The sequence below is a fragment of the Salvelinus fontinalis genome, chromosome 5 (genome assembly GCF_029448725.1).
Source record: "Salvelinus fontinalis isolate EN_2023a chromosome 5, ASM2944872v1, whole genome shotgun sequence".
NCBI classification, from domain to species: domain Eukaryota; kingdom Metazoa; phylum Chordata; class Actinopteri; order Salmoniformes; family Salmonidae; genus Salvelinus; species Salvelinus fontinalis.
The window spans coordinates 1,926,612-1,951,537 of record NC_074669.1 but is presented as its reverse complement, the minus strand read 5'-3'; the positions used below and the strand labels follow the sequence as shown (position 1 = coordinate 1,951,537).

General features: G+C 48.6%; 1 protein-coding gene across 4 annotated transcripts in view; it reads left to right on the top strand.

Moving 5' to 3' along the window:
• The window catches only part of LOC129856189 (synaptotagmin-7-like), a 371,304-nt gene that overhangs the window by 324,846 nt on the left and 21,532 nt on the right, over positions 1-24,926 (top strand). For all 4 annotated transcript variants that reach the window (XM_055924304.1, XM_055924306.1, XM_055924303.1 and 1 more), the window contains 3 exons: positions 14,295-14,397; positions 17,429-17,548; positions 17,682-17,829. In XM_055924304.1, the coding sequence (XP_055780279.1) occupies positions 14,295-14,397; positions 17,429-17,548; positions 17,682-17,829 (371 nt within the window). The remainder of the gene's footprint in view (positions 1-14,294; positions 14,398-17,428; positions 17,549-17,681; positions 17,830-24,926) is intronic.

Below are 24,926 nucleotides of genomic sequence, written 5' to 3'. Positions count from 1 at the left end.
GGAGCGGCTGTCCCCCTCTCTCTCGCTGGGTCAGGTAAAACACAGGGTAGTATTACAGGTCACGGTGTTGAAACCCAAACAACCTTTGCCTGCCTCCTCTATGTCGTCCTGTCTGTCTGTGTGTCTCTGTGTGTGTTTATGTGTACCTGTGTCTCTGCGAGGCTCACACCCGTACCTGTCATATATCCTCTTCTTATCTGAGTTGGTTGTTCTCAATGTTTCTGCCTGTTTGCTGCCTTCACACTTCCATTCACTTACCCTCTGTTCCTCATGTCACCCCCCCTCTCCCTCTTTCCTCCTATCCTTCCCCCCTCCTCTCCCTCTCTCCTCCCCTCCTCTCCCTATCCCCTCCTCCTCCCCTACTCTCCCTCTCTCCTCCTCCCCTCCTCTCCCTCTCCCCTCCTCTCCCTCACCCCTCTCCCTTTCCCCTCCTCTCCCTCTCTCCTCCTCCCCTCCTCTCCCTCTCCCCTCCTCTCCCTCTCTCCTCCTCCACTCCTCTCCCTATCCCCTCCTCTCCCTATCCCCTCCACCTCCCCTCCTCTCCCTCTCCCCTCCTCTCCCTCTCTCCTCCTCCCTCTCCCTCTCCCCTCCTCTCCCTATCCCCTCCACCTCCCCTCCTCTCCCCTCCTCTCCCTCACCCCTCTTCTCCCTCTCCCCTCCTCTCCCTCTCTCCTCCTCCTCCCCTCCTCTCCCTATCCCCTCCACCTCCCCTCCTCTCCCTCTCCCCTCCTCTCCCTCTCTCCTCCTCCCCTCCTCTCCTTCTCCCCTCCTCTCCCTATCCCCTCCACCTCCCCTCCTCTCCTCTCCCCTACCCCTCTTCTCCCTCTCCCCTCCTCTCCCCCATAAACCTCATATCTGCCCTCTATGTTTCCAGAGCCTTTGATATGCCAACCGCCCTACTTTCTGTAGCTGCGCTGTGGGAGCATCAAAACTTTAGTCCACTCTGCCTCCCCATGGTTACCATTGTCTACTGCAGCCTGGTAACAACAACAGTTAGAGTCTCTATCATGGTTAATGTTGTCTACTGTAGCCTGGTAACAACAAAAGTCTCCATCATGGTTAATATTGTCTACTGTAGCCTGGTAACAACAACAGTTAGAGTCTCCATCGTGGTTAATGTTGTCTACTGTAGCCTGGTAACAACAGTCTCTATCGTGGTTAATGTTGTCTACTGTAGCCTGGTAACAACAGTCTCTATCGTGGTTAATGTTGTCTACTGTAGCCTGGTAACAACAACAGTCTCCATCATGGTTAATGTTGTCTACTGTAGCCTGGTAACAACAACAGTTAGAGTCTCCATCATGGTTAATGTTGTCTACTGTAGCCTGGTAACATAGTCAAATAGCATAGTGTAGTCACATAGTGTAGTCATAAAGTATAGTCATAAAGTATAGTCATATAGTATAGTCATATAGTATAGTCATATAGTATAGTCATATAGTATAGTGTAGTCATATAGTATAGTCATAAAGTATAGTCATAAAGTATAGTCATAAAGTATAGTCATATAGTATTGTCATAAAGTATAGTCGTACAGTATAGGCATATAGTATAGTCATATAGTATAGTATAGTCATAAAGTATAGTCATATAGTATAGGCATATAGTATAGTATAGTCATATAGTATAGTGTGGCCATATAGTATAGTCATATAGTATAGTCATATAGTATAGTATAGTATAGCCATATAGTATAGTCATGTGGTATAGTGTTGTCATATAGTATAGTCATATAGTATAGTGTAGGCATATAGTATAGCGTAGTCATGTAGAATAGTAATAAAGTACAGTCGTATAGTATAGTCATATAGTATGGTGTAGTCATACAGTATAGTAATAACGTATAGTCATATAGTATAGCTATGTAGTATAGCCATATAGCATAGTGTAGTCATATAGTATAGGCATAAAGTATAGTCATATAGTATAGTCATAAAGTATAGCCGTACAGTATAGTCATATAGTATAGTGTAGTCATAAAGTATAGGCATATAGTATAGTATAGTCATAAAGTATAGTATAGTCATATAGTATAGTGTGGCCATATAGTATAGTCATATAGTATAGTCATATAGTATAGTCATATAGTATAGTCTTATAGTATTGTGTATGCATACAGTATAGTCATAAAGTGTAGTCATATAGTATAGCCGTATAGTACACATAAAGTATAGTCATATAGTATAGTATAGTATAGCCATATAGTATAGTCATATAGTATAGTATAGTATAGCCATATAGTATAGTCATATGGTATAGTGTTGTCATATAGTATAGTCATATAGTATAGTGTAGGCATATAGTATAGCGTAGTCATGTAGAATAGTAATAAAGTACAGTCGTATAGTATAGTCATATAGTATAGTATAGTCATATAGTATGGTGTAGTCATACAGTATAGTAATAACGTATAGTCATATAGTATAGCTATGTAGTATAGCCATATAGCATAGTGTAGTCATATAGTATAGGCATAAAGTATAGTCATATAGTATAGTCATATAGTATAGTCATATAGTATAGTGTAGTCATATGGTATAGTATAGCCACGTAGTATAGCATTGTTATATAGTATATTCATATAGTATAGTCATATAATATAGTATAGCCACATATTATTCATATAGTAGTGTCACATAGTATAGTATTGTCATATAGTATAGTATTGTTATATACACTGCTCAAAAAAATAAAGGGAAAACTTAAACAACACAATGTAACTCCAAGTCAATCACACTACTGTGAAATCAAAATTTCCACTTAAGAAGCAACACTGATTGACAATAAATTTCACATGCTGTTGTGCAAATGGAATAGACAACAGGTGGAAATTATAGGCAATTAGCAAGACACCCCAATAAAGGAGAGGTTCTGCAGGTGGTGACCACAGACCACTTCTCAGTTCCTATGCTTCCTGGCTAATGTTTTGGTCACTTTTGAATGCTGGCGGTGCTTTCACTCTAGTGGTAGCATGAGACAGAGTCTACAACCCACACAAGTGGCTCAGGTAGTGCAGCTCATCCAGGATGGCACATCAATGCGAGCTGTGGCAAGAAGGTTTGCTGTGTCTGTCAGTGTAGTGTCCAGAGCATGGAGGCGCTACCAGGAGACAGACCAGTACATCAGGAGACGTGAAGGAGGCCGTAGGAGGGCAACAACCCAGCAGCAGGACCGCTACCTCCGCCTTTGTGCAAGGAGGAGCAGGAGGAGCACTGCCAGAGCCCTGCAAAATGACCTCCAGCAGGCCACAAATGTGAATGTGTCTGCTCAAACGGTCAGAAACAGACTCCATGAGGGTGGTATGAGGGCCTGACGTCCACAGGTGGGGGTTGTGCTTACAGCCCAACACCGTGCAGGACGTTTAGCATTTGCCAGAGAACACCAAGATTGGCAAATTCGCCACTGGTGCCCTGTGCTCTTCACTAGATGAAAGCAGGTTCACACTGAGCACGTGACAGACGTGAAAGAGTCTGGAGACGCCGTGGAGAACGTTCTGCTGCCTACAACATCCTCCAGCATGACCGGTTTGGCGGTGGGTCAGTCATGGTGTGGGGTGGCATTTCTTTGTGGGGCCGCACAGCCCTCCATGTGCTCGCCAGAGGTAGCCTGACTGCCATTAGGTACCGAGATGAGATCCTCAGACCCCTTGTGAGACCATATGCTGGTGCGGTTGGCCCTGGGTTCCTCCTAATGCAAGACAATGCTAGACCTCATGTGGCTGGAGTGTGTCAGCAGTTCCTGCAAGAGGAAGGCATTGATGCTATGGACTGGCCCGCCCGTTCCCCAGACCTGAATCCAATTGAGCACATCTGGGACATCATGTCTCGCTCCATCCACCAACGCCACGTTGCACCACAGACTGTCCAGGAGTTGGCGGATGCTTTAGTCCAGGTCTGGGAGGAGATCCCTCAGGAGACCATCCGCCACCTCATCAGGAGCATGCCCAGGCGTTGTAGGGAGGTCATACAGGCACGTGGAGGCCACAAACACTACTGAGCCTCATTTTGACTTGTTTTAAGGACATTACATCAAAGTTGGATCAGCCTGTAGTGTGGTTTTCCACTTTAATTTTGAGTGTGACTCCAAATCCAGACCAAATCCAGACCTCCAAATTTGATTTCCATTGATAATTTTTGTGTGATTTTGTTGTCAGCACTTTCAACTATGTAAAGAAAAAGTATTTAATAAGAATATTTCATTCATTCAGATCTAGGATGTGTTATTTTAGTGTTCCCTTTATTTTTTTGAGCAGTGTAGTATAGTATAGTCATATAGTATAGTAATATAGTATAATCACATAGTCTTTGTTTTGTCACCAGTAGCACGATTTTTGAATTGTACATTTCCTCTCTGCTCTCTGATGATGTGTAGTCTGCCGAGCGAGATAGTATAGTATAGTATAGTATAGTATAGTATAGTATAGTATAGTCATAAGGTATAGTTGTATAGTATAGTTATGTAGAATAGTCATATATTATGGTATAGTCATATAGTATAGCCATGTAGTATAGCATTGTCACATAGTATAGTCATATGGTATTGTCATACAGTATAGTCATATAGTATAATACAGTCATAAAGTATAGTCAAATAGTATAGTTATATAGTATTGGCAAATAGTAGTGTCATATAGTATAGTATCGTCATATAGTATAGTCAAATAGTACAGTGCAGTCATATAGTATTGGCATATAGTAGTGTCACATAGTATAGTATTGTCATATGGTATAGTATAGTATAGTATAGTCATATATTATAGTATATTATAGTCATATAGTATAGTGTAGTATAGTCATATAGTATAGTATAGTATGGTCATATATTATAGTATAGTATAGTATAGGCATATAGTATAGTATAGTATAGTATTGTCATATATTATAGTATAGCATAGTCGTATAGTATAGTCATATAGTATAGTGTAGTATAGTCATATATTATAGTATAGTATAGTCATATATTATAGTATAGTATCGTATAGGCATATAGTATAGTCATATAGTATAGGCTTATAGCATAGTCATATAGTATAGTATCGTCATATAGTATAGTCAAATAGCACAGTGCAGTCATATAGTATTGGCATATAGTAGTGTCACATAGTATAGTATTGTCACATAGTATAGTAGTGTCATATGGTATAGTATAGTATAGTCATATATTATAGTATAGTATAGTCATACAGTATAGTATAGTCATATATTATAGCATAGTATAGTCAAATAGTATAGTATGGTATAGTATTGTCGTATGGTATAGTATAGTATAGCCATATATTATAGTATAGTATAGTCATATATTATAGTATAGTATAGTATAGTCATATAGTATATGCATATAGTATATGCATACAGTATAGTCATATAGTATAATATAGTCATATAGCATAGTAATTTAGTATAGTCACATATTATTGTCATATAGTATTGTCACATAGTATAGTATTGTCTTATGGTATAGTATTGTCATATAGTATAATATAATATAGTCATATATTAAAGCCATATAGTATAGTATAGGCATACGGTATAGTCATATAGTATAGTCATATATTATAGTATAGTATAGGCATACGGTATAGTCATATAGTATAGTCATATATTATAGTATAGTCATATAGCATATCCATATAGTATTGTCATGTAGTATAGTTATATAGTATAGTCATATAGTATAGGCATATAGTATAATATAGTCATATAGTATAGTCACATAGTATTGCCATATAGTATTGTCACATATTATAGTATTGTCATTTAGTGCAGTATAGTCATATTGTATAGTATAGTCATATATTATAGTATAGTAATATAGGATAGTCATAGAGTATAGTTGTATAGTATAGCCATATACTACAGTATATAGTAGAGTATAGTCAAATGGTATAGTTTAGTCATATAGTATAGTCAAATAGTAAAGTCCTATAGTATAGTCAAATAGTATAGTATAGTCATATAGTATAGCCATATAGTATAGTCATATAGTATAGTCAAATAGTATAGTCATATAGTATATGCATATAGTATAGTCAAATAGTATAATATAGTCATATAGTATAGTCATATAGTATAGGCATATAGTATAGTCAAATAGTATAGTATAGTCATATAGTATAGTCATATAGTATAGTCATATAGTATAGTCATATAGTATAGTCATATAGTATAGTCATATAGTATAGTCATATAGTGTAGTCATATAGTATAGTCATATAGCATAGTCATATAGTATAGTCATATAGTATAGTCAGATAGTATAATATAGTCATATAGTATAGCCAAATAGTATAGTCACATAGTATTGTCATATAGTATTGTCACATGGTATAGTATTGCCATATAGTATAGTATTGTTATATAGTATAGGATAGTATAGTCATATGTTATAGTCATATAGTATTGTATATACATATGGTATTGGTATATAGTGTAGTGGCATAGAATAGTCATATGGTATAGTCATATAGTATAGTCACATAGTATGTATAGTCATATAGTATAGTGTGGTATAGTCATATAGTATAGTCATATAGTATAGTATGGTCATATAGTATAGCATAGTTATATTGTATACTCATTTCGTATAGTCATATAGTATAGTCATATAGTTTGGTATAGTCATATAGTATAGTATAGTCATATAGGATAGTATAGTCATATAGTATAGTATGGTCATATAGTATAGCATAGTTATATTGTATACTCATTTCGTATAGTCATATAGTATAGTCATATAATACAGTTTAGTCATATAGGATAGGATAGTCATATAGTATAGCATAGTCATATTGTATACTCATATAGTTAAGTGATAATGCCAGAGAAGCCGTTGTTTGGAGACACGAGACAAAGTCGGATCTAACAAACATAGACTTCGAGGACATTATCACTTTTATACAACGGGTTACCAACATTTTCAAAGAATGATTTTCATATTTTCATTAAAAATGTAGTTTTGATTAATGTATTGCTGCAATTTCATCCTTCCACGTAGATATAGTCCCGACACAAATCTAGAGTTGCTACCCAAGTCGGCTGGTCATTCGTTCTATCGGTTCGGTTGCCAGAGACGTGACCCAGTCGTTCAGTCTTTTTGTTCTGTATCTATGGACGTGACCCAGTCATTCAGTCTTTTTGTTCTGTATCTATGGACGTGACCCAGTCGTTCAGTCTTTTTGTTCTGTATCTATGGACGTGACCCAGTCGTTCAGTCTTTTTGTTCGGTATCTATGGGACGCGACCCAGTCGTTCAGTCTTTTTGTTCTGTATCTATGGACGTGACCCAGTCGTTCAGTCTTTTTGTTCTGTATCTATGGACACGACCCAGTCGTTCAGTCTTTTTGTTCTGTATCTATGGACGCGACCCAGTCATTCAGTCTTTATGTTCTGTATCTATGGACGCGACCCAGTCGTTCAGTCTTTTTGTTCTGTATCTATGGACGGGACCCAGTCGTTCAGTCTTTTTGTTCTGTATCTATGGACGGGACCCAGTCGTTCAGTCTTTTTGTTCTGTATCTATGGACGTGACCCAGTCATTCAGTCTTTTTGTTCTGTATCTATGGACACGACCCAGTCGTTCAGTCTTTTTGTTCTGTATCTATGGACGCGACCCAGTCATTCAGTCTTTATGTTCTGTATCTATGGACGCGACCCAGTCGTTCAGGCTTTTTGTTCTGTTTCTATGGACGCGACCCAGTCGTTCAGTCTTTATGTTCTGTATCTATGGACGCGACCCAGTCGTTCAGTGTTTTTGTTCTGTATCTATGGACGTGACCCAGTCATTCAGTCTTTTTGTTCTGTATCTATGGACACGACCCAGTCGTTCAGTCTTTTTGTTCTGTATCTATGGACGCGACCCAGTCATTCAGTCTTTTTGTTCTGTATCTATGGACGTGACCCAGTCGTTCAGTCTTTTTGTTCTGTATCTATGGACGCAACCCAGTCGTTCAGTCTTTTTGTTCTGTATCTATGGACGGGACCCAGTCGTTCAGTCTTTTTGTTCTGTATCTATGGACTCGACCCAGTCGTTTAGTCTTTTTGTTCTGTATCTATGGACGCGACCCAGTCGTTCAGTCTTTTTGTTCTGGATCTATGGACGCGACCCAGTCGTTCAGTCTTTTTGTTCTGTATCTATGGGACGCGACCCAGTCGTTCAGTCTTTTTGTTCTGTATCTATGGACGCGACCCAGTCGTTCAGTCTTTTTGTTCTGTATCTATGGACGCGACCCAGTCTTTGGTTCTAAATGTTCCATTGCCATACTGGCTGGCAACGTTCTTATCCCTTGCTAGCTAGCCAACTACGGCTAACTTACAGTCACGTCAAACAGTGCAGCCAGAATAACAGCAAAGTAGCTGCATTTGCATTTGTTTAAGCTGTTTTCTAGTGATATTTATTTGTATATATATATATATATATATATATATCCATAAAAATGATACTGATTCATGATTTCCACTGGCTGAGACAACCTGCCAGCCTGTCTCATCCCAACTCCCGACTCCGACACGTTCTTTACCATGGGACAGCTGGAGATCGATTTTCAATACTGAAACAATGTTGCACATGTCAGAGAGACAGACAGCAAGGTTCATATAAATCTCTGCTGTTGAAAACCAATTTCTAGTCTGAAAGAAATGGGAGATAATGTATTTTATAGTGGAGATCAAGTTTATAAATTGCCTGGCTGGGCTGATGAGGCAGGGGATTGCACAGTGAGATGGAACAGAGTAAATGGGTATTTCAACATCATAGCTTTAGCCGATGGTACCTTGTGCGGAGGGTCATATAGTATAGTTGTATAGTATTGTTCTTTGGGGGATTGTGATTGAACCATGTATTTGCTGATCCAACACAATCCATTCTAGACAGTGGTGCAGTGGTTTCTAAATTCCTTCTCATCCTCCATCCTTAGTCCTGAGCTTCAACACCAGTAGAGACAAAAATCAGTCGGCCTGCCCTGGAGACATCCCTCTATCAGTCAGCCTGCCCTGGAGACATCCCTCTATCAGTCAGCCTGCCCTGGAGACATCCCTCTATCAGTCAGCCTGCCCTGGAGACATCTATCAGTCAGGTTAGGTGTTGTAAAGTAGGTTGGTTGTAAGAGGGAGTAAGGTGAAGTTGCCCCTAGACACCGATCTTGGGGTCAGTTTGTATATTTTCCCCCACTAATGGTTAAGGTCAGGATTAGGTGAGGGGAAGCTGATCCTAGATCTGTACCTAGGGGAAACTTCAGTTATAGAGCAGGAACAGAGCTGGTAGGTAGATCATTCTCCTGGATACATCACTGTGTATCACACAGCTAGCTTTCACATCTTACCTTAGAGCAGGTTTGGTACGTAGAAAACAGGTCTGGTAGGTAGAAACAGGGATGGTAGGTAGAAACAGGTCTGGTAGGTAGAAACAGGGATGGTAGGTAGAAACAGGTCTGGCAGGTAGAAACAGGTCTGGTAGGTAGAAACAGGTCTGGTAGGTAGAAAACAGGTCTGGTAGGTAGAAACAGGTCTGGTAGGTAGAAACAGAGAGGGTAGGTAGATCACTCCCCTGGATGCACCACCATCCAACACACAGCTAGCTCCGAACACACAGCTAGCTCCCAACCTACAGCTAGCTCCCAACCTACAGCTAGCTCCCAACCTACAGCTAGTTCCCAACCTACAGCTAGCTCCCAACCTACAGCTAGTTCCCAACCTACAGCTAGCTCCCAACCTACAGCTAGCTCCCAACCTACAGCTAGCTCCCAACCCACAGCTAGCTCCCAACCCACAGCTAGCTCCCAACCTACAGCTAGCTCCCAACCTACAGCTAGTTCCCAACCTACAGCTAGCTCCCAACCTACAGCTAGCTCCCAACCTACAGCTAGCTCCCAACCCACAGCTAGCTCCCAACCCACAGCTAGCTCCCAACCCACAGCTAGCTCCCAACCTACAGCTAGCTCCCAACCCACAGCTAGCTCCCAACCTACAGCTAGCTCCCAACCCACAGCTAGCTCCCAACCTACAGCTAGCTCCCAACCTACAGCTAGCTCCCAGCCTACAGCTAGCTCCCAACCTACAGCTAGCTCCCAGCCTACAGCTAGCTCCCAACCTACAGCTAGCTCCCAACCTACAGCTAGCTCCCAACCCACAGCTAGCTCCCAACCTACAGCTAGCTCCCAACCCACAGCTAGCTCCCAACCTACAGCTAGCTCCCAACCTACAGCTAGCTCCCAACCCACAGCTAGCTCCCAACCTACAGCTAGCTCCCAACCCACAGCTAGCTCCCAACCTACAGCTGGCTTCCAACAAACATCTAGCTCCCAACCTACATACCTGAGAATGCATTGTGACTGCCCACTGCACCCCCTGAATGAAGCATGAAGGACAATGAATTATTGAAGACCTCTATCGATAGAGGAGGAGGGAAAGGAGGAGGGAGGTGTAGTTGAGAGTCTCTCCTTGTGTTGTCAATACTTAGAGTTCATTCATTCTCAGACCTGAGGTTATAGACCTGAGGTTAAAACTAAGTATTTTCATTCTCCCCTCAACCTCTCTCAACCTCTCCACCTAGAGTTAAACTAGCCGGCCTCTTTCAATGCTGTTACCTCAATTAAAAAAATAATACCAATAACACTAATTGAGAACAACCCACCCTCCCCTGTCCTTGATAACACCCTTCCTCCTCCCCTCTTCCCCTCCTCTCTCTCTCTCTCTCTCTGGTGCCTGTCCATCTGTCTGTCTGTCTGTCTGTCTGTCTGTCCGTCCGTCTGTCTTGCTTTGCTTGCTTTCTCTGTCTGTCTCTATGTCAGTAGTTTAAAATCTGGTTCTGTCTGTGTCGTCTTCTGCAAATTAGTACACAATCAGTTTTCTTTCAACTTGAATTGTGATTTTCTTCTTCACACAAATTACACAAAACATACAGGACAATACTCCTTCAAAAACAAACATCCTCTGAATTGTCAATAGACAGAATTCTGGACAGACAGAAAGTTTTTTTGGGAGGTCCTTGCTTGTGTCCTGCCTGTCCCAAGGCATTGCCCTCACTCTTTGATAGTGACACCTGAGTGACACTTGCTTATATATGATATATGCACGTTACCAATGCCAGATCTGTGCTGTGACTCCACCTTCCCAAGCCACACCTTTAGAGTGTTATACTTCCTGGGTCTGGACCAATCAGTTGTCAGTATTGTAAGTGGATAAAAGTACTCTGTCGGGACACAGTTTCTATCATTCCATAACTAATATCTCCCTCTTCAGTAACACTCTAAATGTGTGTCCTTTAGATTTACAATTCTCCTCTCCTGTCTTTTTATGTTTTGTGTTATATTATGTTTGTGTGTGGTATATCTACATTTCTCTCTCTCCTACTCGCTCTAGCTTTCTCTCTTTCTCTCTATTTCGCTCTGTCTCTCTCTCTCTTTCTTTCTCTCTTTCGCTCTGTCTCCCCTTCGCTCTGTCTCTCTCTCACTCTTGATATCTCTCTCTCTTGCTCTCTCTCTCTCTCTCTCTCCTCCGCTCCCTCTCTTTCATCTCTCCTCTCTCTCTTTCTCTCCTCCACTCCCTCTCTCCTCTAATTTTCTCTCTCTCTCCTCCACTCCCTCTCTCCTCTCCTCTCCTTCTCTCCTCTCCTTCTCTCCTCTCCTCCTCTCCTCCCCTCTCTCTCTCTCCTCCACTCCCTCTCTCTCTCCTCTCCTCTCCCTCTCTCCTATCCTCTCCTTCTCACCTCTCCTCTCTTTCTCTCCTCCCCTCTCCTCTCCTCCACTCCCTCTCTCTCCTTCTCTTCTCTCCTCTCCTTCTCTCTCTCATTCTGCTCTCCTTCTAAATATCTCCTGATCTTGATAATTCTTCTTCTTCTTCCGGTGACTAATCTTCTTCTATGTATTTTTTAGATGTTCTCTTCTTTCCCTTTTGTAGCGTATTTATTTCCTCCTCTGTTTCCTGTTCATTATACTGTCTTCTTCTTCCTTTATTTGGTATTTATTCTTTGATACAAAACCAAGCCTTTCCTTCTTTTGGTCTTTATTCCTATCAAACTGACAAAACAACAAGCCTTTCTTGTGTTTCCAGGCTTTCCTTCGTTCTCTCTCATTTCTCATTTCTTTCTTGCAGCTCAGTTTTTCTCCCAATGTGCTGCTGTTTTGTTAATATGTCACTCTTGGTTTTCGTCCGGAACGTTCTGTAACCTTTAACCTCACTTTGTTCATGCTATTTAACGTTGCTTGTTCTCTCTAATACAGATTCATGTTTAACTCAGCTTTTATACTTCTTCGGTGGTTGGTTATTTTTTTCTTTCGTTCTTTCTTTCTTCGTTCCTCCGTATGTCTTCTCTGCAGCCTCTAACGTGTATGTATGTCTGCTGCTCTCTCTCCATCTCTCTCTCTCTTTCACTTCATTTCGTTGCCTAACAGTGTATCGTTTCCTTTCCTCTCAATGTGCCTTGACCAGTCTTGACCAGTCTTGACCAGTCTTGACCAGTCTTGACCAGTCAGTCTACTATGGAGTCTCAGTGTCCAGTCAGTCTAACATTGCATAAACGGGGTCCCCTCACTGGCCCCTCCTCTCTCTCTCTCTCTCTCTCTCTTTCATTATGTCCTTCTTTCTCTCTCTCCCACTCTCCTATCTTGTCTTATAAGTTTGTTCGAAATGTTTTTATGTTTCTTTTTCTGTCTCTGTTTGGAAATGTTATGATGATATTGTGGTGTTGCACAACTGGCCGCCACACTAAAATCTACTTCAATAACTGTCTCGACGTACAGCAGAAGCCCAGCTTTAACTGTCTCAATGGTAGTTTATATCGTGTCAACTTTACAGTGTTCTACAAGTGTAAACTTTACAGTGTGCTACAAGTGTAAACTTTACAGTGTGCTGCAAGTGTAAACTTTACAGTGTGCTACAAGTGTAAACTTTACAGTGTGCTACAAGTGTAGACTTTACAGTGTGCTACAAGTGTAAACTTTACAGTGTTCTACAAGTGTAAACTTTACAGTGTGCTACAAGTGTAGACTTTACAGTGTGCTACAAGTGTAAACTTTACAGTGTCCTACAAGTGTCAACTTTACAGTGTGCTACAAGTGTAAACTTTACAGTGTGCTACAAGTGTAAACTTTACAGTGTGCTACAAGTGTAGACTTTACAGTGTGCTACAAGTGTAAACTTTACAGTGTGCTACAAGTGTCAACTTTACAGTGTGCTACAAGTGTAAACTTTACAGTGTGCTACAAGTGTCAACTTTACAGTGTGCTACAAGTGTCAACTTTACAGTGTGCTACAAGTGTCAACTTTACAGTGTGCTACAAGTGTCAACTTTACAGTGTGCTACAAGTGTCAACTTTACAGTGTGCTACAAGTGTCAACTTTACAGTGTGCTACAAGTGTCAACTTTACAATTTGGATACACTGGCTCTTTTGGTTTTGCCGTTGAATTCTCACCAATACACAGACAGACACACGTACTGCGCAATGTCATCAGGTCCTCTGCAAGTCAATTTACATGTCTGTCTATAGTATACATGTCACTATAGATGTCTTTTTGTGTCACTATACATGTCTGTCTATGTCACTATACATGTCTGTCTATGTCACTATATGTGTCTATCTATGTCACTATACGTGTCTGTCTATGTCACTATACGTGTCTGTCTATGTCACTATACATGTCTTTCTGTGTCACTATACATGTCTGTCTATGTCACTATACATGTCTATGTCACTATACATGTCTATGTCACTATACATGTCTATGTCACTATACATGTCGCTGTCACTATACATGCCTGTCTATGTCACTATATATGTCTTTCTGTGTCACTATACATGTCTGTTTATGTCACTATACATGTCTATGTCACTATACATGTCTATGTCACTATACATGCCTGTCTATGTCACTATACATGTCTATGTCACTATACATGTCTATGTCACTATACATGTCTGTCTATGTCACTCTACATGTATTGAGGACTAGGGGGAGCTTTTCTGTCAACATGTTGTTTGTTTAGGTCCTGGTACATCTGATAGGGGCTCGTGTTCCACTCGTATAACATTATGTTCCACCATTAAATTCATTTGCATGAATATCCTTGTAGGAGGTAGGCTAACGAACTTCTATACTAACTTCTATACCAACTACATGTTGGGTGTGTACTCCAGACTCAGTAACAATCTTACAATCAGACAGGGCTCTAACATCAAATATATCAAATGAGCACATCCTGGGCCTGGGTGTTCACCTCGTCCCGTTCCGACCCTTCTCTCTCTCTCTCTCTGTGGAGTCTGGAGTCAGCCCCATGGTCACCCTGTCCTCTCTCTCTACAGGGGCGTGTGCAACAAGCCAGGCAACAGTCCCAAGGGCCATCCCCCCGACGGACACTCCTCAGTCACCGATCTGGCCAACTCACTCACCGGAGACATGGTCATGGTACGACACATCGTTCCTCCCTCCCTTATCCATCTCTCTCTCCCTCCTATTCATTCACCTCCTCCTATTTCTCCTCCTATTCCTCCTCCTCCAATTCCTCCTCATCCTATTCCTCCTCCTCCTATTCCACCTCCTCCTATTCCACCTCCTCCTATTCCACCTCCTCCTATTCCACCTCCTCCTATTCCTCATCCTCCTATTCATATTAATCCTCCTATTCCTCCTCCTCCTCCTATTCCTCCTCATCCTCCTCCTCCTCCTCCTCCTCCTCCTCATATTCTTACTCCTCATCATCCTCCTCCTATTCCTCCTCCTCCTATTCCTCCTCCTATTCCTATTCCTTCTCCTATTCATATTCCTCCTCCTCTTCCTTCCCTTCCTCCTCCACCTCCTACTCCTGCTCCTATTCCTCCTCCTATTCCTCCTCCTACACCCACAATCAACCACAAATCCTTATTCATCCCCTAGTGCCAACCCTCTACCCCCTGGGAACTTGGCTAGATCTGAGAGGACTGGATAGGTGTACAGTACACAATATGTGGTCTCAAGATACGAAACCCACCTATCACTAGCCTAAAACAGGGGTTCTTAATCCTGGTCAAACCCTTTGATTGGTCCATCAGGTGGTTAAACGGTTGGTTTGCATAAACATGCTGCTCCCATTACTATGTTTTTTTATTTAGGCAAGTCAGTTAAGAACAAATTCTTATTTTACAATGACGGCCTAAGAGCAGTGGGTTAACTGCTTTGTTCAGGGGCAGAACTCACTCACCGGAGACATGGTCCTTGTCAGCTAAGAGTAGGGTTTTAAGACCAAGTCTGCATCCCAAATGGCACCCTATTCTCTATATAGTAAACTACTTTTGAGCAGGGCTCGTAGTGCAGTATCAAGGAACTGGGAGGGAGGGAGGGAGGGACAGTGAGAATACAGTGCAGGGATAATGACAGCAGCAAGTGCAGGAGAATCTTTCTCTCTGTCTGTGCGCTGATGTTGCTATCAATTAGCATATCAGCTGTGATAAAGGAGGGAGAGAAAGGTTAAGATAATTTTAATTCCCTAAATTCTCATTCCAGCTGAGAGGTATGAGAATATATAAAAACATAGGGGGACTTGGGGAGAATATATGAGAGAGAGAGAGAGAGAGAGAGAGAGAGAGAGAGAGAGAGGAGAGAGAGAGAGAGAGAGAGAGAGAGAGAGGAGAGAGAGAGAGAGAGAGAGAGAGAGAGAGAGAGAGAGAGAGAGAGAGAGAGAGAGAGAGAGAGAGAGAGAGAGAGAGAGAGAGAGAGAGAGAGAGAGAGAGAGAGAGAGAGAGAGAGAGAGAGAGAGAGAGAGAGAGAGAGAGAGAGAGAGAGGAGAGAGAGAGAGAGAGAGAGAGAGAGAGAGAGAGAGAGAGAGAGAGAGAGAGAGAGGAGAGAGAGAGAGAGAGAGAGAGAGAGAGAGAGAGAGAGAGAGAGAGAGAGAGAGAGAGAGAGAGAGAGAGAGAGAGAGAGGAGAGAGAGAGAGAGAGAGGAGAGAGAGAGGGACAGAGACAGAGGGACAGAGACAGAGGGACAGAGACAGAGGGACAGAGACAGAGGGACAGAGACAGAGGGACAGAGACAGAGGGACAGAGACAGAGGGACAGAGACAGAGGGACAGAGACAGAGGGACAGAGACAGAGGGACAGAGACAGAGGGACAGAGACAGAGGGACAGAGACAGAGGGACAGAGACAGAGGGACAGAGACAGAGGGAGGAGAGAGAGGGAGAGAGAGAGAGGGAGAGAGAGAGAGGGAGAGAGAGAGAGGGAGAGAGAGAGAGGGAGAGAGAGAGAGAGAGAGAGAGAGAGAGAGAGAGGGAGAGAGAGAGAGAGAGAGGGAGAGAGAGAGAGAGAGAGGAGAGAGAGAGAGGGACAGAGACGGAGAGAGAGAGAGAGGGACAGAGACCGAGAGAGGGACAGAGACCGAGAGAGAGAGAGGGACAGAGACCGAGAGAGAGAGAGGGACAGAGACCGAGAGAGAGAGAGGGACAGAGAGAGAGAGAGAGAGAGAGAGAGAGAGAGAGAGAGAGAGAGAGAGAGAGAGAGAGACAGAGAGAGAGAGAGAGAGAGAGAGAGAGAGAGGGAGAGAGAGAGAGAGAGAGAGAGGAGAGAGAGAGAGAGAGAGGGACAGAGACCGAGAGAGAGAGAGAGAGAGAGAGAGAGAGGGACAGAGACCGAGAGAGAGAGAGAGAGAGAGAGAGAGAGAGAGAGAGAGAGAGAGAGAGAGACTCCTCAGCCTCCTAAGGACATTAGTGGGTAAATGAAAGTGCTTCAGTCTGCTTCATGTCAGTATCTCTCTCAGCGGGCCCCCAGCCAGCCACCATGATAAACATCCCTCTCAGTGGCCCCCAGCCAGCCACCATGATAAAACATCTCTCTCAGTGGGCCCCCAGCCAGCCACCATGATAAAACATCTCTCTCAGCGGCCCCCAGCCAGCCACCATGATAAAACATCCCTCTCAGTGGCCCCCAGCCAGCCACCATGATAAAACATCTCTCTCAGCGGCCCCCAGCCAGCCACCATGATAAAACATCTCTCTCAGCGGCCCCCAGCCAGCCACCATGATAAAACATCTCTCTCAGTGGGCCCCCAGCCAGCCACCATGATAAAACATCTCTCTCAGCGGCCCCCAGCCAGCCACCATGATAAAACATCCCTCTCAGTGGCCCCCAGCCAGCCACCATGATAAAACATCCCTCTCAGTGGCCCCCAGCCAGCCACCATGATAAAACATCCCTCTCAGTGGCCCCCAGCCAGCCACCATGATAAGACGAGACACCCCAAAATCCAGCTAGCACCCCACCACCTCCACTCTCCAGACACCCAAGACCCTGGCTGGCACCCCACCACCTCCACTCCCACTGTCTGTAGTCAACAAAGAGCTGTGTGTGTGAAAAGATTGTGTGTATGTGTTGTGTGTACGTGCGTCTGTCTGCGTGTGTATAGATTTTCATCCTGAGCTTCTGTTTGTATTCGTCTGCCCCCCCCCCCCCCCCCCCCAAACACCCCAGTTGTCCCCAGGCTCTGAGGATGACGACGGTGAAGGTCCTATCTGTGAGAAGCTGGGGCGGATCCAGTTCTCGGTTGGCTACAGCTTCCAGGACTCCACCCTGACCGTCAAGATTCTCAAGGTATCAGTGACACGGTTACAAAGCCAGAATTGTGGGTTTTTAATTCCCCCTCAAGACAACGTCTACGAAATTGTATGTACGCTTTACTTGAAGTAACGACTGCTAATTGACATATGTTGTTGTTATTATGAAGGGTCAGGAGCTCCCTGCCAAGGACTTCTCTGGGACCTCTGACCCCTTCGTCAAGCTCTACCTGCTGCCGGACAAGAAGCACAAGCTGGAGACCAAGGTGAAGAGGAAGAACCTCAACCCTCACTGGAACGAGACCTTCCTGTTCGAGGGTACGTGGGGATTCTAATGCTCTTCTCATACCTGTATTACGGTACAGTGCTCTTCTCATACCTGTATTAGGGTATCATGCTCTTCTCATACCTGTATTAGGGTATCATGCTCTTCTCATACCTGTATTAGGGTATCATGCTCTTCTCATACCTGTATTAGGGTATCATGCTCTTCTCATACCTGTATTAGGGTATCATGCTCTTCTCATACCTGTATTAGGGTATCATGCTCCTATCATACCTGTATTACGTTAGAATGCTCTTATCATACCTGTATTACGGTATAATGCCCCTCTCATACCTGTATTACGGTATAATGCTCTAATCATACCTGTATTACTGTATAATGCCCCTCTCATACCTGTATTACGGTACAGTGCTCTTCTCATACCTGTATTACGTTAGAATGCTCTTCTCATACCTGTATTACAGTACAATGCCCTTCTCATACCTGTATTACGGTACAATGCTCTTCTCATACCTGTGTTACGGTACAATGCTCTTCTCATACCTGTATTACGGTACAGTGCTCTTCTCATACCTGTATTACGTTAGAATGCTCTTCTCATACCTGTATTACGGTATAATGCTCTTCTCATACCTGTATTACGGTATAATGCTCTTCTCATACCTGTATTACGGTACAATGCTCTCCTCATACCTGTGTTACGGTACAATGCTCTTCTCATACCTGTGTTACGGTACAATGCCCCTCTCATACCTGTATTACGGTACCTTACACAAGGTCACCCTCTTTCTATCTCCTTGTGTGTTATTAGAATGCTCTTCTCATACCTGTTTTACGGTACAATGCCCCTCTCATACCTGTATTACGGTACCTTGCACAAGCCCTCTTTCTATCTCCTTGTGTGTTATTTCTTACATTATTTGCTCAGAACGTTTCTAAGACTATTACCTGCAGTGGAAAATACCTTTTGGATATTAGATCAGTGTTCACTCACCTGAAATTCAACCAGAAATTTGACTTCCCGGACCTGGATCCTTTGTTTGGACTGCCCATTAGGGTTGAATGGCAGGAAACCGAGATTTACCGGGATTTATCATGCAAAACCACTCCCTTTTCTCGGGATAAATAATTGTGAGAAAACCGGTAAATGATAATAAACGATTTGTATGAACAGCATGACGTGAAATGGAACTGTTAAATGATATGAGATGTCTAAATCTGGCTGCTCTACGGCGTCTGCATGATGAATCCTCAACGCTCAGGGTGGGGACAGGCGACCCCTCTCAGGGTGGGGACAGGCGGCCCATCTCAGGGTGGGGACAGGCGGCCCATCTCAGGGTGGGGACAGGCAGCCCATCTCAGGGTGGGGACAGGCTGCCCCTCTCAGGGTGGGGACAGGCGGCCCATCTCAGGGTGGGGACAGGCGGCCCATCTCAGGGTGGGGACAGGCGGCCCATCTCAGGGTGGGGACAGGCGGCCCATCTCAGGGTGGGGACAGGCGGCCCATCTCAGGGTGGGGACAGGCGGCCCATCTCAGGGTGGGGACAGGCGGCCCATCTCAGGGTGGGGACAGGCAGCCCATCTCAGGGTGGGGACAGGCAGCCCATCTCAGGGTGGGGACAGGCAGCCCATCTCAGGGTGGGGACAGGCGGCCCCTCTCAGGGTGGGGACAGGCGGCCCCTCTCAGGGTGGGGACAGGCGGCCCATCTCAGGGTGGGGACAGACGGCCCATCTCAGGGTGGGGACAGGCAGCCCATCTCAGGGTGGGGACAGGCAGCCCATCTCAGGGTGGTTGGGGAGAGGCAGCCCATCTCAGGGTGGGGACAGGCAGCCCATCTCAGGGTGGGGACAGGCAGCCCATCTCAGGGTGGGGACAGGCAGCCCATCTCAGGGTGGGGACAGGCAGCCCATCTCAGGGTGGGGACAGGCAGCCAATCTCAGGGTGGGGACAGGCAGCCCATCTCAGGGTGGTTGGGGAGAGGCAGCCCATCTCAGGGTGGGGACAGGCAGCCCATCTCAGGGTGGGGACAGGCAGCCCATCTCAGGGTGGTTGGGGAGAGGCAGCTCATCTCAGGGTGGGGACAGGCAGCCCATCTCAGGGTGGGGACAGGCAGCCCATCTCAGGGTGGGGACAGGCAGCCCAGCTCAGGGTGGGGACAGACAGCCCATCTCCGGGTGGGGACAGGCAGCCCATCTCAGGGTGGGGACAGACGGCCCATCTCAGGGTGGGGACAGACAGCCCATCTCAGGGTGGGGACAGACAGCCCATCTCAGGGTGGGGACAGGCAGCCCATCTCAGGGTGGGGACAGGCAGCCCATCTCAGGGTGGGGACAGGCAGCCCATCTCAGGGTGGGGACAGGCAGCCCATCTCAGGGTGGGGACAGGCAGCCCATCTCAGGGTGGGTGAGGACAGACGGCCCATCTCAGGGTGGGGACAGGCAGCCCATCTCAGGGTGGGGACAGGCAGCCCATCTCAGGGTGGGGACAGGCAGCCCATCTCAGGGTGGGGACAGGCAGCCCAGCTCAGGGTGGGGACAGGCAGCCCAGCTCAGGGTGGGGACAGACAGCCCATCTCAGGGTGGGGACAGGCAGCCCATCTCCGGGTGGGGACAGGCAGCCCATCTCAGGGTGGGGACAGACGGCCCATCTCAGGGTGGGGACAGACAGCCCATCTCAGGGTGGGGACAGACAGCCCATCTCAGGGTGGGGACAGGCAGCCCATCTCAGGGTGGGGACAGGCAGCCCATCTCAGGGTGGGGACAGGCAGCCCATCTCAGGGTGGGTGGGGACAGACGGCCCATCTCAGGGTGGGGACAGGCAGCCCATCTCAGGGTGGGGACAGGCAGCCCATCTCAGGGTGGGGACAGGCAGCCCATCTCAGGGTGGGGACAGGCAGCCCAGCTCAGGGTGGGGACAGACAGCCCATCTCAGGGTGGGGACAGGCAGCCCATCTCAGGGTGGGGACAGACGGCCCATCTCAGGGTGGGGACAGGCAGCCCATCTCAGGGTGGGGACAGACAGGCAGCCCATCTCAGGGTGGGGACAGACAGGCAGCCCATCTCAGGGTGGGGACAGACAGGCAGCCCATCTCAGGGAGGGGACAGGCAGCCCATCTCAGGGTGGGGACAGGCAGCCCATCTCAGGGTGGGGACAGGCAGCCCATCTCAGGGTGGGGACAAGCAGCCCATCTCAGGGTGGGGACAGGCAGCCCATCTCAGGGTGGGGACAGGCAGCCCATCTCAGGGTGGGGACAGGCAGCCCATCTCAGGGTGGGAACAGGCAGCCCATCTCAGGGTGGGGACAGGCAGCACGCCCATCTCCGGGTGGGGACAGACAGCCCATCCCAGGGTGGGGACAGGCGGCCCATCTCAGCGTGAGGACAGACGGCCCATCTCGGCAGCCCATCTCAGGGTGGGGACAGACGGCCCATCTCAGCAGCTCATCTCAGGGTGGGGACAGACAGTCCATCTCAGGGTGGGGACAGACAGCCCATCTCAGGGTGGGGACAGACAGCCCATCTCAGGGTGGGGACAGGCGGCCCATCTCAGGGTGGGGACAGGTAGCCAATCTCAGGGTGGGGACAGGCAGCCCATCTCAGGGTGGTTGGGGAGAGGCAGCCCATCTCAGGGTGGGGACAGGCAGCCCATCTCAGGGTGGGGACAGGCAGCCCATCTCAGGGTGGTTGGGGAGAGGCAGCTCATCTCAGGGTGGGGACAGGCAGCCCATCTCAGGGTGGGGACAGGCAGCCCATCTCAGGGTGGGGACAGGCAGCCCAGCTCAGGGTGGGGACAGACAGCCGATCTCCGGGTGGGGACAGGCAGCCCTTCTCCGGGTGGGGACAGGCAGCCCATCTCAGGGTGGGGACAGACGGCCCATCTCAGGGTGGGGACAGACAGCCCATCTCAGTGTGGGGACAGACAGCCCATCTCAGGGTGGGGACAGGCAGCCCATCTCAGGGTGGGGACAGGCAGCCCATCTCAGGGTGGGGACAGGTAGCCCATCTCAGGCTGGGGACAGGCAGCCCATCTCAGGGTGGGTGGGGACAGACGGCCCATCTCAGGGTGGGGACAGGCAGCCCATCTCAGGGTGGGGACAGGCAGCCCATCTCAGGGTGGGGACAGGCAGCCCATCTCAGGGTGGGGACAGGCAGCCCAGCTCAGGGTGGGGACAGACAGCCCATCTCAGGGTGGGGACAGGCGGCCCATCTCAGGGTGGGGACAGACGGCCCATCTCAGGGTGGGGACAGACGGCCCATCTCAGGGTGGGGACAGGCAGCCCATCTCAGGGTGGGGACAGACAGGCAGCCCATCTCAGGGTGGGGACAGACAGGCAGCCCATCTCAGGGTGGGGACAGACAGGCAGCCCATCTCAGGGTGGGGACAGACAGGCAGCCCATCTCAGGGTGGGGACAGGCAGCCCATCTCAGGGTGGGGACAGGCAGCCCATCTCAGGGTGGGGACAGGCAGCCCATCTCAGGGTGGGGACAGGCAGCCCATCTCAGGGTGGGGACAGGCAGCCCATCTCAGGGTGGGGACAGGCAGCCCATCTCAGGGTGGGGACAGGCAGCCCATCTCAGGGTGGGGACAGGCAGCCCATCTCAGGGTGGGGACAGGCAGCCCATCTCAGGGTGGGAACAGGCAGCCCATCTCAGGGTGGGGACAGGCAGCCCATCTCAGGGTGGGAACAAGCAGCCCATCTCAGGGTGGGGACAGGCAGCCCATCTCAGGGTGTGGAAAAGGCAGCCCATCTCAGGGTGGGAACAGGCAGCCCATCTCAGGGTGGGGACAGGCAGCCCATCTCAGGGTGGGGACAGGCAGCCCATCTCAGGGTGGGGACAGGCAGCCCATCTCAGGGTGGGAACAAGCAGCCCATCTCAGGGTGGGGACAGGCAGCCCATCTCAGGGTGTGGAAAAGGCAGCCCATCTCAGGGTGGGGAAAAGGCAGCCCATCTCAGGGTGGGGACAGGCAGCCCATCTCAGGGTGGGAACAGGCAGCCCATCTCAGGGTGGGGACAGGCAGCCCATCTCAGGGTGGGAACAAGCAGCCCATCTCAGGGTGGGGACAGGCAGCCCATCTCAGGGTGTGGAAAAGGCAGCCCATCTCAGGGTGGGAACAGGCAGCCCATCTCAGGGTGGGGACAGGCAGCCCATCTCAGGGTGGGGACAGGCAGCCCATCTCAGGGTGGGGACAGGCAGCCCATCTTAGGGTGGGAACAGGCAGCCCATCTCAGGGTGGTTGGGGACAGGCGGCACATCTCAGGGTGGTTGGGGACAGGCGGCCCATCTCAGGGTGGGGACAGGCAGCCCATCTCAGGGTGGGGACAGGCAGCCCATCTCAGGGTGGGGACAGGCAGCCCATCTCAGGGTGGGGACAGGCAGCCCATCTCAGGGTGGGTGGGGACAGACGGCCCATCTCAGGGTGGGGACAGGCAGCCCATCTCAGGGTGGGGACAGGCAGCCCATCTCAGGGTGGGGACAGGCAGCCCATCTCAGGGTGGGTGGGGACAGACGGCCCATCTCAGGGTGGGGACAGGCAGCCCATCTCAGGGTGGGTACAGGCAGCCCATCTCAGGGTGGGTACAGGCAGCCCATCTCAGGGTGGGGACAGGCAGCCCATCTCAGGGTGGGGACAGGCAGCCCATCTCAGGGTGGGGACAGGCAGCCCAGCTCAGGGTGGGGACAGACAGCCCATCTCCGGGTGGGGACAGGCAGCCCATCTCAGGGTGGGGACAGGCAGCCCATCTCAGGGTGGGGACAGGCAGCCCATCTCAGGGTGGGGACAAACAGGCAGCCCATCTCAGGGTGGGGACAGGCAGCCCATCTTAGGGTGGGAACAGGCAGCCCATCTCAGGGTGGGGACAGGCAGCCCATCTCAGGGTGGGGACAGGCAGCCCATCTCAGGGTGGGGACAGGCAGCCCATCTCAGGGTGGGGACAGGCAGCCCATCTCAGGGTGGGGACAGGCAGCCCATCTCAGGGTGGGGACAGGCAGCCCATCTCAGGGTGGGGACAGGCAGTCCATCTCAGGGTGGGAACAGGCAGCCCATCTCAGGGTGGGGACAGGCAGCACGCCCATCTCCGGGTGGGGACAGACAGCCCATCCCAGGGTGGGGACAGGCGGCCCATCTCAGCGTGAGGACAGACGGCCCATCTCGGCAGCCCATCTCAGGGTGGGGACAGACGGCCCATCTCAGCAGCTCATCTCAGGGTGGGGAATGACAGTCCATCTCAGGGTGGGGACAGACAGCCCATCTCAGGGTGGGGACAGACACCCCATCTCAGGGTGGGGACAGGCGGCCCATCTCAGGGTGGGGACAGGCAGCCCATCTCAGGGTGGTTGGGGAGAGGCAGCCCATCTCAGGGTGGGGACAGGCAGCCCATCTCAGGGTGGGGACAGGCAGCCCATCTCAGGGTGGTTGGGGAGAGGCAGCTCATCTCAGGGTGGGGACAGGCAGCCCATCTCAGGGTGGGGACAGGCAGCCCATCTCAGGGTGGGGACAGGCAGCCCAGCTCAGGGTGGGGACAGACAGCCGATCTCCGGGTGGGGACAGGCAGCCCATCTCAGGGTGGGGACAGACGGCCCATCTCAGGGTGGGGACAGACAGCCCATCTCAGTGTGGGGACAGAAAGCCCATCTCAGGGTGGGGACAGGCAGCCCATCTCAGGGTGGGGACAGGCAGCCCATCTCAGGGTGGGGACAGGCAGCCCATCTCAGGGTGGGGACAGACGGCCCATCTCAGGGTGGGGACAGACAGCCCATCTCAGGGTGGGGACAGACAGCCCATCTCAGGGTGGGGACAGGCAGCCCATCTCAGGGTGGGGACAGGCAGCCCATCTCAGGGTGGGGACAGGCAGCCCATCTCAGGCTGGGGACAGGCAGCCCATCTCAGGGTGGGTGGGGACAGACGGCCCATCTCAGGGTGTGGACAGGCAGCCCATCTCAGGGTGGGGACAGGCAGCCCATCTCAGGGTGGGGACAGGAAGCCCATCTCAGGGTGGGGACAGGCAGCCCAGCTCAGGGTGGGGACAGACAGCCCATCTCAGGGTGGGGACAGGCAGCCCATCTCAGGGTGGGGACAGACGGCCCATCTCAGGGTGGGGACAGGCAGCCCATCTCAGGGTGGGGACAG